General features: G+C 35.2%; 1 protein-coding gene and 1 pseudogene across 1 annotated transcript; one reads left to right on the forward strand and one right to left on the reverse strand.

Moving 5' to 3' along the window:
* Positions 1-1,777: 1,777 nt before the first annotated feature.
* Positions 1,778-9,909, reverse strand: LOC130722877 (AAA-ATPase At2g18193-like; annotated as a pseudogene).
* Positions 9,910-12,257: 2,348 nt separating this feature from the next.
* Positions 12,258-14,153, forward strand: LOC130723772 (dnaJ-related protein rsp1-like). The gene is made up of 4 exons (XM_057574897.1): positions 12,258-12,603; positions 12,714-12,765; positions 12,861-12,928; positions 13,434-14,153. The coding sequence occupies exons 1-4, from the start codon at positions 12,439-12,441 to the stop codon at positions 13,923-13,925; spliced, it is 777 nt and encodes a 258-aa protein (XP_057430880.1). The 5' UTR covers positions 12,258-12,438; the 3' UTR covers positions 13,926-14,153.
* The last annotated feature ends 996 nt before the right edge of the window (positions 14,154-15,149 follow it).

Here is a 15,149-nt window from a genome sequence, read left to right on the forward strand (position 1 = left end):
TTGATGAATGAAATTTTTTTAAGTCCTGGATTTAAATCTCACTAGTATCTAGATACCAAAAAAAAATTTATACCTTATTCTTTCTTATTTTCACCCACTTTATTTTTCTATTTATTTATTATTTATCTATCACATCACATCATCATCATATCTCTTTTATGTACTTATATATTTTTTAATAAAAATGGTAGCATAGAGAGAAAGTATTTTCCAAACTACCAAGCATGACACCAATTATGGGTTGGGAATACTATCAAAAACACACTTTTAAATACCCATAATCGGCTACTACCGGAAGTGGATTCGCGTTATGCCAACATGACCTCCGAGGATTAATGTTTGGTGCACATATGATTTCCACCTCTGTCTTGGATAATATGAAGAGAAAAAAGAGAAAAGAGTAATATGATATGTAATGTAACAAGAAATGTAAAGAGATATAAGAAGAAAAATGTATAAAATTAGATGGAAGAGAAAGTAAAGTGTGAATAAATCATTAATCACATTCGAGCATGGTAGATCTCTTTAAATAGAATTGTTCACCAACATTTTACTGTATCTATGAAACTTTATTATGCACAAAAACTTGAATAAAGAGGAAGCAAAAATGATTGGTAGACATAGCTACAATGTTAACCACTTTGGACATTTCATTTTGTGGCAGTTTTTAGCTGCCACAAATTGAAAAGTTAATTTTTTATGGTTTTTTTTTTCACAACGTTTTAATTTGTGGCGGTTAAAAAGCGCCATAAAAATGTCTAAAGTAATAGATACATTAGAGTGGTTCGTGAATCACCACCAAAGAGGAAGTGAGGATTTCCAATTGCAAGTCAAGGAGTAGAGAGGGTGGGTCCGCGGTTCAGGTTACACGGTGCAATAGAATAGATTGGTGGCTGGATCCAACCCAACATTGACAATACATGGTTGATGATGTATGATATAACTTAGAATGGTGTACACTTGGCTTGGTTCATTTGTGCCTATAACATTATGGGTACAATGTTGGAAAATAGTATTGAACTTGACATGTCTGAATATCTTATAGACAGTTTTGGTAATAATTTATGGTGTTTTGTCTTTAAAATATTAAGTGGCTATTAGGAGAAGATTATACAAAGTGAAAAGGTGAGGATGTATCATTCTGTGGTTGGAAACTCCCGCGGCGGAAAGGTGAGTGGGATGTTGACGTGTTTGTTCGTCAATATTTCATCCACAAAAAATTACATGTGTATATGATTGTTACGTGTTTAAAATGACATAACAAGCGACATGATCTGAATAAACTAATTCATTAAGTAAATTCAAATTGCCTCTTATAATAATATCATGATCACATCATGGTTTTTTCTTTAATTTAAAAAATATGCTTCATTGGATATGAATAATGGTTTGTTGACACTTCATTTACATTTACACTTGAGATAAATAGGAAAAGAAAAGAGATAAATGAGTTTTATTTTTTTAAAGCAAGAGATAAATGAGTGATATGATATGAGATGTGACAAAAAATATAGGCCTCGTTTGGATAAACAGCTCATAAGCGCTTATGACATATGCGCTTATTCATAAGCTATTTTTAAAAATTTATTGAAATAAATTAAAAATAAGCTGTGTATAAGCATAAGCTGTTTTTCATAAGCTATCCTGAGTAGCTTATGAAAATAAGCTGAAAATAGCTTATGGCAGACCATAAGCTGTTTGCATAAGCTCTCCCAAACACTGGCATAAGAGCTTATGCTGTCAGATAAGCTCAAATAAGCTCTTCCAAACTGGGCCATAATGTGAAAGCTTTTAGCATAAGATCCAACCTTGCTCATAAGATCAACCCATGTCAAGGAAAATAAAAACCAAGATGCAAACTGATTACGTGTGTGTTTGGTTTTCAGTTCACACACGTTTCGAGACAGTTTCAACTGAAAAACACGAATTCCAATGTGCGAATGTGAAAGTAACTCCTAGGTTCCGTTGGATTGAAAGTGTTTTCCAGTTGATCTCAACTGAAATCCAAACACACTCTACATCAAAAGCACAAAACCAGCCTAAAGGACATAACCTAAAGATAAGACAGTTATAAGCAAAAACCAGACACTTGGATGGGAGTTCAGGACCCTAACAGCTTGAAACTAATCCTGCAACTACAACAGTACCTAAAAACCAGCAGAGACAGTAAAATCTTGTAGTTGATATCTTCCTTTCTCACTTGAGAGCCTCCAACTTTGATCTCCAACTCCAAGGTCCAACCAAGAATAAAGCCAGCAGACAGCAAGGGTCTGCAATGAAATGTAATAGAAATTTGTCAGACACTAGATAAGACTAAATCCATATAGTTAATAAACAGTTGATAGCAATCTCATTCTGCTGCACAACAAAGATTTTGTTAACTGCAAAATAAATGAAGAAAACAAAACAGTAAAACATAATAGCAAGCACCACTTGCTTTAAGTATTGTTAATTGCAGGCTTTTCTGCTTCCATCTGCATTTCCATCTCTTGGAGAAATTTGAGCAATTCATCTAAAGCAATATTAGGATCTTCATGTCTTATTAGTTGCTCTGCCACTACTGCAGGTGTAACTTCTATTTTCTCCAATAGCTCTTCAATTTGATCAAACAGTGGATGATGATCATGGTCTTGAATGTCAAGATAATTGGACACTAAGATTCTGAATGCCTTGGCTTTAAGGAAGGAAAGATTAATGTGCATGTCCATTCGACCAGGTCGTAGCAGCGCTGGATCAATTCTGTCCTTGTGGTTTGTTGTAAATATTATAATTTTCTCATCACCACTTCCAGACCACAACCCATCCATATAGTTAAGCAAACCAGACAAGCTAAACCTGTGATGCTGTAATTTTGGAAAAAAATAACTTAAGTTACATAAATGATTATAAATTGATGATTAAATTAAATTCAACTTATTCTGATCAACATTGTAATTGCAAAAAAAAAAAGAACTAGCACCTTGTCCTTCCTATCTCCATGGTCATTACTATCCCGTGATCGAGCATGAACCTCTTTGTTGCAGTCTATGTCTTCAATCACTATAATGGAACGCTTTGGTGTGCTACTCACCATTCTCTCAAGACACTGGTCAGAGAAAACAGAGGTAAGGTGCAAATCATACACATCAAATTTCAAGTAATTGGCCAGAGCTGCAATGAGACTAGATTTTCCAGTGCCAGGAGGGCCATACAAGAGGTAGCCGCGTTTCCACGGCTTACCGACTTTTTTGTAAAATTCCTTCCTCTTCAAGAAAAGTTCTAAATCATCAACAATGGCCTGCTTCAATTCAGGGTTCAAGGCAAGCGTGTCAAACGTGGCCGGATGAGCTTGCTCACTTGCTTTCCATGAAGCATAGTTAGGATGCCAGGAATGGATCTTAACATTCCTCTCCTCAGTTGTCATGGCCTCATAGGTTTTAAGCACATGGGGTATGTACCTATCCACTGCTTTCTTTCTGTACTTCTCATTGAATGTTAATATCAATGCTTGCTTCTTCTGTTTAGTCCCGGCAGGAGAAACACTTTCAGAAGATTCAACAGATAAACTCCAAGTGAATTCAGTGCCTTCAAATTCGTCCACCACCCGTTGGCTTTCGTCCATCATGAACTCAAGGTTGTTGCTGTTCTTCCCGTCTAATTTAGCAATCCTAAGCGATGTGTAGGTTCCAGTTATCCGGGAGGGAAGGTACTTCTGAGCAGCATAGTAGAGCTCATTGAAGCCTCTGTCTTCCCAATGTTGGTCAATTTTGAGAGATGCCACCTGGTGATTCAGTTGAGGTTTGAAGAAGAAGCCATGTAGCTTTGAGACTATTAAGGACTGAATGTGTTCGGGAATGAATTGGTTGATGGCTGTTTTTGAAGCATCATGAATGTTGTGAAGGAAGCATATAACTCAAACCATGATGATGCAGATGCAAATCGGAAGTTTGAAAACGAAGAAGAGAGAGTTGATCTCATGGTTTCTATTCCTGAAGTTCAATTCACCTACACATGTTAAAACAGTCCAAAATGTTGGTGGTATGCTAGAGGTGGAAATATAGACTTACACACAGAAATGTAGCATATGATAAGCTATATCTACTACATAACTTAGTAGAAAATTAGAGTAAAATAAGTGTTTAAGGGCTGAATCATTTTGTATTTTCCTTGTTGTATTCTGCATCACATACTTATAGCATGAAGAGTGGTTGTTACTACTATCAAAGAGTCACCACTAATACACTAGAGCCTACTTAATCACTCTACTAAGCACTAAGTGTTTCCACTAACATTAACCACATATAACTCTCCACTAATAACAATTATACTCCACCAAATATTAAATCAACACATTACTCAACAGTCAACACAAACATTTGAAATGAACAAGAAAGGTATACCGAATGAAACTTGAAATCAGAATATTTTCCTTTGCTTCTTTGAGTTCTGGTTTTTGTTGATGAAGCCTTCTTCCCCCTTTTTGCTGTTGTTGTAGGCAGATTCTCCTTGCTTCACTCCAAACAAGAAAGAAGACTACAGAACTCCTTTCTCTCAAATTTTGTATTGGGACCAGAAGATGAGACTCCAACCTTGGTGTTTTTCTGTTTCTCTTCTTTGCTATGGCATCTTTGAGGCTTATCATTTTATTACAAAAGGGACTAAAAAAAACAAAAGACCCCACCTCTCACATGCTTTATTAGATCATTTGCAATGGTGATTTGAGAGAGATGTTGAGAGTTGTTGATGGTTTGTAGTGATTGTTGAGGGTTTGTTGAGGATGAGGTGAAGGAGTGAGATGTTGAGAGTGTTCAACAAAGTTGAGACCATCTACAATGGTTTGTTTAGTTTACCTCCTCTCAACACCACTTTTTCTCTTCCCAATACTCCACATCATCTTCTCTCTCCAATTCAACAAACTCTCAACAATTACTCACTCCAATGGTTTTCATTCAACACCATACCCCACCACTTTTTTATTTCATATTTTTATTTAATTTTTTTTATTATTTACATAAAATTACAATTATTATTTTAAATTAAATTAAAGTAATAAACACTTAACAATTTAATTTTTTTTCTGTGTCCAAATCAAACGAACCAAGTCTCTATTTATAGAGAAAAAAAATCATGAATTTTGGTATAAATTTTTTTTTTCATAAAATATTTTTATTGATGAAATAATTGAGTTCAAAAGATAAGGGTAAAAGAAATCCGGCGACCCAATCAGATCCTAACACGTGGCAGTCCAAGGAAATCCGTCAAATTCTCTCTCCTTATCCCAGGTGCGTTACGTGCCTTGTCCCCGCGTGCAGGCCATGCGCCTGTCGGTGCCCAACCGGAGCGCGCCACGTGGCGTCCGGCAGGTCTCTCAACATTGTTGAGGTTCCTCAACATTTCTCCCCTCCCTCTCTCCTCCACATCACCCTCAACATTCTTCAACAACCACTACAGTTGTGCTTTTACGCATTGCATTTGAAACTCAGGTTCCATTTTCATCAATTTCATGGCATCAGCACCATTCAAAATATCATTTAGCTTTAAAACCTTAGAACATCAAGTAGCCACTATGAGCTTACCAATTTGTTTATGTGGAATATCATGCTTGGAGCAATTTAGAAGAGGAATATAGAGATTATTAATCATATTTATATCTAGCTAGAAAAATGAATCTGTATGATAATAGGGGTTATCTTGCAGCCTTTTATATCATGGAGATGGTGGTGTTGACCTTAATTTAATTAATTAAGGCCACTCACCACCATGTGATGCATATAAAATTTCCTTTGCTTGCTTTGTCAAAATTTCAGGTCAATATATCATTGTGATCCTTTAGTATTCTTCAGCGCTTAATTTGTAATTAACTGGCTTGGCTTTTTTTGCAAGCCATATTTATTCTCCTTTGTTGTTTGTTTGTTTCAACCATCACTGTAGTTTCAAAGCAACAGGTAGATTTGTGTAACATGTTATCAAAAATTATAGATTCAAAAATGTTATGTGTACATACAGTTTACATGGACATTCAATTAACATACAACTTAGCGGTGGTTTTTAATATCGCTAATGTTAGTGGCCGTTTAAAACCAGCACTAATTGATATGTTAATTGGATAGCCGCCACAAACCGTATGTACGTTATAATGACCAAGATTATTGCTCTAATTTCTAACAATTTTGGAGATCTTGGAGCAAGGTAAATAAACAAAATGTACTTTTACTGTTGTTCACCATTCAACTTCAGTCACTATAGAATTGATAAACTACCTGAAACAATGATCGAGCTTAGGATAAACCAGAGTGATTGAATAATTATCAGTTGTTTTATGTGATAATTTTGATGTGAAAGCTTTTATACATAATATTTAGTATCTTGTCTTCTATTTCTTTAATTTGTTTCCAAATGACCTACTCTTTTGTAATGAATTTGGAGAAAGCATTATTGTGCAGGCTTAATGAGGTCTAATAATATTGTTTGATTGTTCATGCTACATCTTGTTCAGCTGTTTATACAAACTTGAAAAATATAAATATTTCAAGATAACTAGGAATAGTGGTTTGATATTGCCTTAGTGATTAACTTATGAGACTAAGATTATGACTATGTTAACTTCCTTTTATTTTTTCTTGAGCTGGTTGTCCTGTTCCAACTGGGGAGCATATATAAGTGCTCTTGTGCCTTTTGTTTGGAATTTGGATAAGGCAATAAAACTGAGAACCTATTTAGCTGTGGGGTTCAGTGCTTCTAAAGCAGTATAAAGCAGTAGCAAACTATCTGATCCAGTCTTTCTATTCCAAAAGTTTTAGAATAAAGTTAATAGACTCTTTATGTTCCTTTAAAGAAGCATAGTATCATTTTATTTTAAAGTTTTTTTCATCAAATTAGTCCCTTAACGAACAAAAACTTATCAAATTCATCCTTTTGGATATTTAAGAGACTCATTTAATGAAGAAAATTGTTGGAAGAGTAATTTAGTGAGACACTAATCTTTTGAGGACCAATTTAGGAGTTTGCTTCTAGTTTTTTAGAAATTTTGCTGGCTTATTGCGTTCTTGGCTCTGAAATGGTGTCCTGGAGAAGATTTTATTTGAAATTTCAAGTGATGATGTGAAGGAAGTTCATGTCCTTATTTAGTTATTTATAGCAAAGTGATAGTGAAGGTGAAAAAAATACTTTAATGGAGAAATATGAAGAAAACAAGGGAATAATTAATGTTACACTTTGCTAGAATTACAGAAGCCTTAGAGCATCTTCAATGGTAGTATCTAATGTTAAATACATACTCATATGAGTATCTATTACCATTGGAGTATATATTCAATTCCAACATGACAAAAATGAGTATGTGGGAATAGATACTCTACACTAGACTTGAAAAGTGAGCTTGTATTTATTACAAACACTTACAATTAATATAATTAGATTAAGTTGCAAATATAATTAATTAAAATGGAGATAAATAATAAAATATACAAATGTGATGTTTATAGTGGGATCCACTATAGAAACTTTTAAGAGTTGTTGGGTTGGAGTAAAAAGTTAGTAAAATTGTATAAATGATGTGACATTATGGGGAATTGTAAAAAATGAAGTGTAAATATTTTAGTGAGTATGATGGATGTAGATGCTCTTAGAGCATCTTCAATGATAGTATCTAATGTTAAATACATACTTATATGAGTATCTATTACCATTGGAGTACATATTCAATTCCAACATGGCAAAGATGAGTATGTGGGAATAGATACTCCACACTAGACTTGAAAAGCAGGGGCGGAGCCAGGAATTTTATAAAGGGGTGACGAAGATTTAAAGGAATGTAATTTATAAAAAAAATTAATTTTTCTCATAAAGCATGTGCAAAAAAATCATATATAACTAGCAAATGTTTATAAGCATAAGAAATATATAATTAGTTTGAGTACAAGAGATACTAACCAGCTCATAAGCATTCTGACAAGAACAAAAAAATGAGACTTAACAAAAAGACATTAGTTGTGTGTGCCCTCTCAAAATGTAGTAGAAAAAGTAGCCCACTGTAAGTTCAGCCATCACAAAATGGGTGCCCACTAGGGTGCACAAGTTATAAACTGGTCCATGGGTGGACCAGAGGGTAACTTTGTCTTTTCCCCTTCTCTTAACCCTATTCCTCTTGCCTTTAGCTTTCCCTTAGCAAATTCCAGCCAGCTGCGCCGTCACACATGTAATTTGAGAGAAGCAGAATGAATTCATCTTGCCACAATCGAAAAGCTCCAACCCAGATCCGGTGGAGAAGCAGAATCGGAATCGGATGATTGCGTGGCGCCGCCTCCCCCTGCTTCTCTCGGATTTACACCAGATCCGCTTGGCCACACCCAGTGCCACCTCATGTCGCTGATTCGTGCGCTGCTCCTGTCCGATAATACCAATCCAGGCCACGCCACTCCCTTCCAGATCCAGCCGCGCCGCCACTTACCCTCAGTAGTGCTCCACGCTCCAGCAATCGAACAACCCGACTCGCATCACACTTCCCTCTCCAGCACCTCTGCCAGTCCATGAACGATCAAGGCGGCGATGATGGTGTTGGAGAGGGCGAAGACGAAGAGATGGCTCCGGAAGCAGTTGGCGGAGAATCGGGGGCGAAAGGGAGGCGAGTGAGGATCCATGATTCATAGCTTTTTTTTAGTTGTTCATCTCCTTTCCATCCCCTTCTAATTTGCTTCAGATCTGATATGTATTTTTTGGATTATTTTGAGAATCGATTTCTAGAATTGATTTTTAGTATGTATTTTGAGTTTGCTTCAGATCTGGTTATTTTGAGTTTTTTGGAATTTATTTTGCATTTTCAGTTGTTTCTAGAATTGATTTCTGGAAGTTCGTTGCTGGAATTTGTTTATGTTTTCCTCTTAGAATCAGTTTATTTAAACTGCAATTGTTTGAGAATGATAATGGAGGGTTGAACGAGGCATATTATCTCAATTAACGTTAAAGTCTTGTCCTTTTTCATGTTTTATATGGCTGCGTTGTGTTTTGTTCTTTTTGTGCAAATTTGGATGCAAATTGGCTGTACTCGACACTTTTATGGACATTTCAAGGAGGAAAATGAAACCACATCTTTAATTTCCTCTGAATGATAATGGAGGAATTGAATGAGACTTTAACCTTAATGAAGGGATTGAATGAGGCTTGGTTATGGAGGTCTTGATGATGGAGGTTGGTGGTTGAAACTTGAATGAGGTTTTGCAGGTAAGGAAGAGGGAGGGATAGAAGGGTTTGTCACTTTACCTTTTTACCCTTTTAAATTACAGTAAATCCTAGCCGTTGATCTAAAGAATATTTCAAGATTCTCTAATCCAATGGTATTTAGGAATGGTCCATCGGTGGACCATTTTAAAACATGACCACCCTAGTGGGCACCTACAAAATGTAGTAGAAAAAGTAGCCCACTGTAAGTTTAGCCATCAGGAATTTATGCCATAGAAACAGTAAAATTCAACTTTCTTAGCATACTAGTACTACTTTTTTCACTCAAAACTTGAATAAAGTATAGGAAACAGGAAAACAGGAAAACTTTTTTCATACTATACTTGTATTCAAGTCACTCTCCAAGTAGAAACAAGAAAACTAATTCTGAAACAAGAGAAACAAAAGAATCGTACCTTTCACGCTGAGTAGACAATAAGTCAATAACCTGTGGAAGCTCTCAGCAAACGAGGACCTTGAGTAGCAAACCTTTTCACTGCTTTTACAAACACAGTATTATTCACAAATTATCAAAGAACTGAAATGGAGATTTAGATGCAAGAAGGTTCAAAAAGAAAACAAATAATAGTGAAAGAGGGGGGAGGAAGGGTGCTTACCAGTACCATAAAAATGGAGTCTTTGAGCTCAAGTGTCCATAGTATTGATAGCAAGCTTCAAGGATTAAGTAAAAATGGGTTTTGCCCAAATTCAACTTTGCTGGTCAGTGAAGAATGAAGAAGAGAAAGAGATAATTTGTTTGTGTGTAAGGTAAGTAAAAGACAAAAAAAAAGAATAAAAGAATGAAATGGGGCAACCAAGAAAGAAGGAGAACAAATGAAAGAGAAGTGTGTGTGTGGTGTGTGGGACGGAAGTTGAGAGAAGGAAAAAAGAAATGAAAGGTACTCTACTTTACCGGATAATTATTTGTCCACACCTCATCTTTGAGGTGAAAAGAGGTGGAGGATGAGAGAGATAGGAAGAAGGTTAAAAGTGGGGGGTGCAAAAAAATATTTTTTCACAAGTACTAGTCAGAAAATTTTCCAACTTGGGGTGACGGGAGCATGAGGGAGTCACCCCACTCCCTCTGTCCCTGTTGAAAAGTGAGCTTGTATTTATTACAAGCACTTACCATTAAGAGCATCTACCTTCATCATATTTAAGTTGCAAATATAATTAATTAAAATGGATATAAATAATAAAATATATAAATGTGAAGTTGATGGTGGGATCCACTATAGAAACTTTTAAGAGTTGTTGGGTTGAAGTAAGAAGTTAGTAAAATGTTGTAGATGATGTGACTTATGGGGAATTATAAAAAATGAAGTGTAGATATTTTAGTGAGTATGATGGATGTAGATGTTCTTAAGATAATCATTTGTTATTTTGTTAATCTACACAGACTTTGGTATCCAAACCCTTCCGCCAACTGTGTAAAATGTTTGCATTGGATTTTGTATTCCATCATATTATATTGATCTGTATATATTGGGCTATGATGAGAGCTAAACAAATTTGACAATTTGAACCCTCTTTCTCTTCAAGGAATTTGTCTCATACATAACAGAGTCTACCTTGGAAGCTGTTGCTGGTTGCTCAATACAAAGCAAACAAGGCTTCACTTACCAATGCATTATAAAATAATACTAGTAATTCTTGGCTTCAAATTTGTACAACTTCATATGAAGATAATATTTACAATAAGATTAACATTGGAAATTGATTAAATCCCATATTTACAAGCTTTTCAAAGGTGGAAAAGTAGTGTAGGAGTAAAAATGGTGCTTTCAGGTAATTTTTCCCATAATAAACTGCTTGAACATGTTAATTTGACTTAACAAAAGAAAAGTGGTGATAGAAAGCCCTTTAGTCCATAATTGGTAAATTGGAAAAAAGTATCTATTTACCTATATGAGAATTCAGTACAAAAATCATCTTGGAACATGACAAAGCAACTTTCCATATGAAGCCATTGAAATGCTAGTTGTTGTTACATTGCACCCAATACTCAACAACTAACACAGTAAAACATGACAAGGAATCTTAATAAGAAGGTGGAAAAATGACTCTGTTCTTTTGAAAACAAAGGATGCACGATATAGGGTCATATTAGATCATTCTTTTTTTACCAACCCCATGTTAACTTTATGCCCAAGATTCAACCTGGAATTATATATATGCACCTAACTTGAACGCTCCCATACTTAATGGTGTCACCCTACCACAAGTCTCCAAAACTCTAAACTTCCAACTTATTAATGACACTTACTAGCTATCATCCTGTGTTGAATTAAATTTCACATATAATCAGCTTCAGTAAAGTGTTATGGGTCTCCAGTTAAAAGTGGTTTCCTATAGTAAAAAATGGAGGGGTTTCCCTTTTCATCACTGCTCCTTGGGTTTCTAATTTCTCTCATCACTATACCTTGATATAATAAATTACAAAACCAGATGCGAGAACTCAAAGGAATCTTTGAAAAGTCAAAGTCATATTATGGAGTTTGGTTATCTAGCCGAAGTGATTAATTAAAGTATTTATGGTCAAAGTCATATTATTTCAGCATTTGTTTAGAAACAGTAAAAAAAAAATTGGGTTAAATATAAATTTAATCCTTAGAGGTGAATTGGATTTCGTCTCTAGTGCTTTATATTTTTTTTTTTGTTAATATAGTTCCAAAAAAATTGGGACAAATTAAAAAAACTTAATTCCATTTTAAAATTTAAACCTCCATTAGATTATTAAATTTATATCCCTCTGAAATGGTGCCATTTGGAGAGATTAACGTTAACCCCTTCATCTCTCTCTAGTTGTTTGTGGATTTGGATCCTCTCCATCCAGCTTCTCTCCATCCTCTCTCCATCCAAAATCTGAGCCATTGATTTGGAATTTTAAAGGTGAGGATTAGTTCATGTTTTCTCTCTCTTTTTAAATTGATTCAAGCTTTTAAATACAATTCATTTTTTCTCTCTCTTCTTAAATTGATCCAAGCCTTTAAATTTCCAAATCAATGGCTCAGATTTGGATGGAGAGAGGATGGAGAGAAGCTGGATGGAGAGGATCCAAATCCGTTGTTTGTTCCCACCAACTGAACCACTTTTTTTTAAAAAGAATCTACTCCGCAATGGTTGCTCTTTATCCCAAACCGCTCCACCTCCGTTATTAGCTATTGATTACTACTCACTTCTCAAAACCAAAATGGTACAAATTTTTATATAACCCTTTTTCAATTTTCATGTTTTTTCATCATGAGTTCTACCATATCATCACTTCAAATGGGACAAGAATCAGAGTACAAAACCCAGTTGGTGTTGAAGATTTGCTCCATTTCCACCCGTTCTGTTGTTTGTGTTCACAGGCTTGTTTCAGACTCAGTTAAGGCACCTTTCATTGATTGGTATTGCATTCTTGGAGTGAGTATTAATTAGACCCTTTTCTTGTTCATGAAAACTTAGCACTAATTTAATTTTTCTTGGTTCTTTTGTATGAATGAAATTAATCTCTTCATATTGGGATCTCATAGGTGGAAGAGAATGTAGGAGTACATACCATTCGTAAGAAATACCATAAACTTGGTATGTTTTCATTCATTTTGTGGTTATATTCAATCAACATTGTCTCTTTCCTCTGAATATCAGTGAATAACAAGGGGTTTTTTTTTTTCCTGCAGCTTTGCAACTTCATCCAGACAAGAATAAACACCCCAAGGCTGATACTGCATTCAAGCTTGTTTCTGAGGTTAGTTTGTGATATGGTTGCATAGACACCCAAATTAGTAAGGATTAAGGAATGAAAGCTAGAGAAGAGATAAAAGTCATAGGTGTGATATATGATGGGATAGTGAATTCGGATTAGACACCCGAATGTACATGAAATAATTTAAATTCTCTGAGATTGGGGAATCCTGAATTCAATGTAGTCATGAAGTCCTCAACACTCCGATGTAGATCACATGACTCAGTTATAAAGAGGTTAGGACTCTTGACTGCATCCAATGCAATATCCCCTGGCTACCAAGAACTCGGGTTTGATAGGAATATATCAAAATAGAGATAGAGAAAAATGTGGTATATGTTCAGTGTTGGTGCGGTTAGAATGTTTAAAAATTGGGATCGAATAGAAAACTATATGTACATTTTTCCTTTGTTGTTTAGTCTAGGAATACTTTTGCAATGTGCCACAAGGTCTGGGAAAAATGGAATAAAATCACAACTCATGCCTCCAATTGTTTTTTCTTCTGCAGGCCTATAGATGCTTATCTGATGCTGCAAAAAGAAAAGCTTTTAACTTGAAGAGACATGAGAGCTTCTGCATTCAGTGCAACAGAATCCCTTACACATCAACCATTGTCCCTGGCAATTCCATTAACGGTTCAAGTTTCAAGCCATGGAACATTATCAGCAGGTCAATATCTAGTAAGGTTCGGAGAAACATTCGGGACATGAGAGAAAGATTGAAGGAGGAAGCTAAGGTGATAGAAAACTGTCTGAAGGCAAATTCACTGTCAAAGAAAGAATCTTCCGTTTACAATCCAGCAGAGTATCTACACGGAAAAAGGTCCTCTTTTCAGAGAGAAAGCCCTGTTTTCAATCCATCAAACTACTTCTACCAAGGGTACCCTCATCATCCAAGGGGAAATGTTTACAAGAATTCTGAGACATGTTGTTACTTGCAGGCAGAAAAAATAGTGCATAGTGACAAGGGAGGATCTAAATATGCCTCCCCAGTTTTTTAGGTGAAATCACAAAGGAATATGATGAGCACTAGGAAATTTGCTTATGTTCCATCACAATGTTAGCTTGAACATTTTTTAGTTCAATGTGGTTGACATATTCTGGCTTCTTTTATAGGACTAATTGCATTTCATTATGAATTCGTCATGACTTAGACCATCTACAATGGTGTTGAAAGGGGTGTGTTTAATGTTGAAATGTGTGTGTAATGGTGTTTAACATAAGTGTTGAAAGTTGAAAGGGGGAGAGAGGAGTTGAAAAAATTCAACACAGTTGAAACCTGCAGTGGGACACGTGGCGTTGTTTGATTGGTCCGGGCAATTTTCGTTTATCCTAATCTTTCCAACTCAATTATTTCATTCAAAAAAAAAATTTTTAAAATATAATTTTTTACCAAAATTCATGATTTTTTTTCTCTATAAATTGAGACTTGGTTCGTTTGATTTGGACACAGAAATTTTTTTTCATCATCTTATTCATCTTATTATCTTTCTATTATTCTCTTTGCTTTGAAATGGATCCCAACAATTAAATTAAATCGATAATAGTTTATTTAATTTAATTTTTATCGAAAATTTTAATTTTATGAAATCATAAAAAGAAAAATATAAAATTAAATCAAAATATGAAATAAAAAAAAGTGGTGGGGTAGGGGCAGTGTTATCAGACTCGTACCGGTAATCGACTCGGTCGAGGCACTGGGTCAATGAGTCAATGGTTCAACCACTGGGTCACTGGTTGAACCGTTTGACTCGGTTGACAATAAAAAAAAAATTAAATACCATAACAGTAACAGAATACCATAACAAAATATCACAAAAGGGCCTATAATTAATTACTGATATCGGCACTCCTCTCTCCAATTCTGATGAATCCATACCCTGCATTACTCCAAAGAGAATTACTAGGCCGTGTTGGCATTCCTCAGAGACAATAAAGAATAGATAAATAGCATTCTATTATCTTCTATTCCATTCTACTCAGCATTCCCACATATCAAAGTCCTTAATTTTTTCAGTAAGCAGTAAGCACTAGGATTTCCTGTGCCAAAAAGGTGGCATACTATACAGGTTCATTACAGAGACAGTCAAAATAAATACATAAGAAACAAGCAACCAAACAAGTTAAACATAATGGGAAGGGCACAAAAACCCCACCAAGCAAAGTCTATATACTTGACAATATCTCCCAATATTGGAGCCTGCCTGTCAAATTCAGTTCAACTG

The sequence above is a fragment of the Lotus japonicus genome, chromosome 6 (genome assembly GCF_012489685.1).
Source record: "Lotus japonicus ecotype B-129 chromosome 6, LjGifu_v1.2".
Lineage (NCBI taxonomy): Eukaryota > Viridiplantae > Streptophyta > Magnoliopsida > Fabales > Fabaceae > Lotus > Lotus japonicus.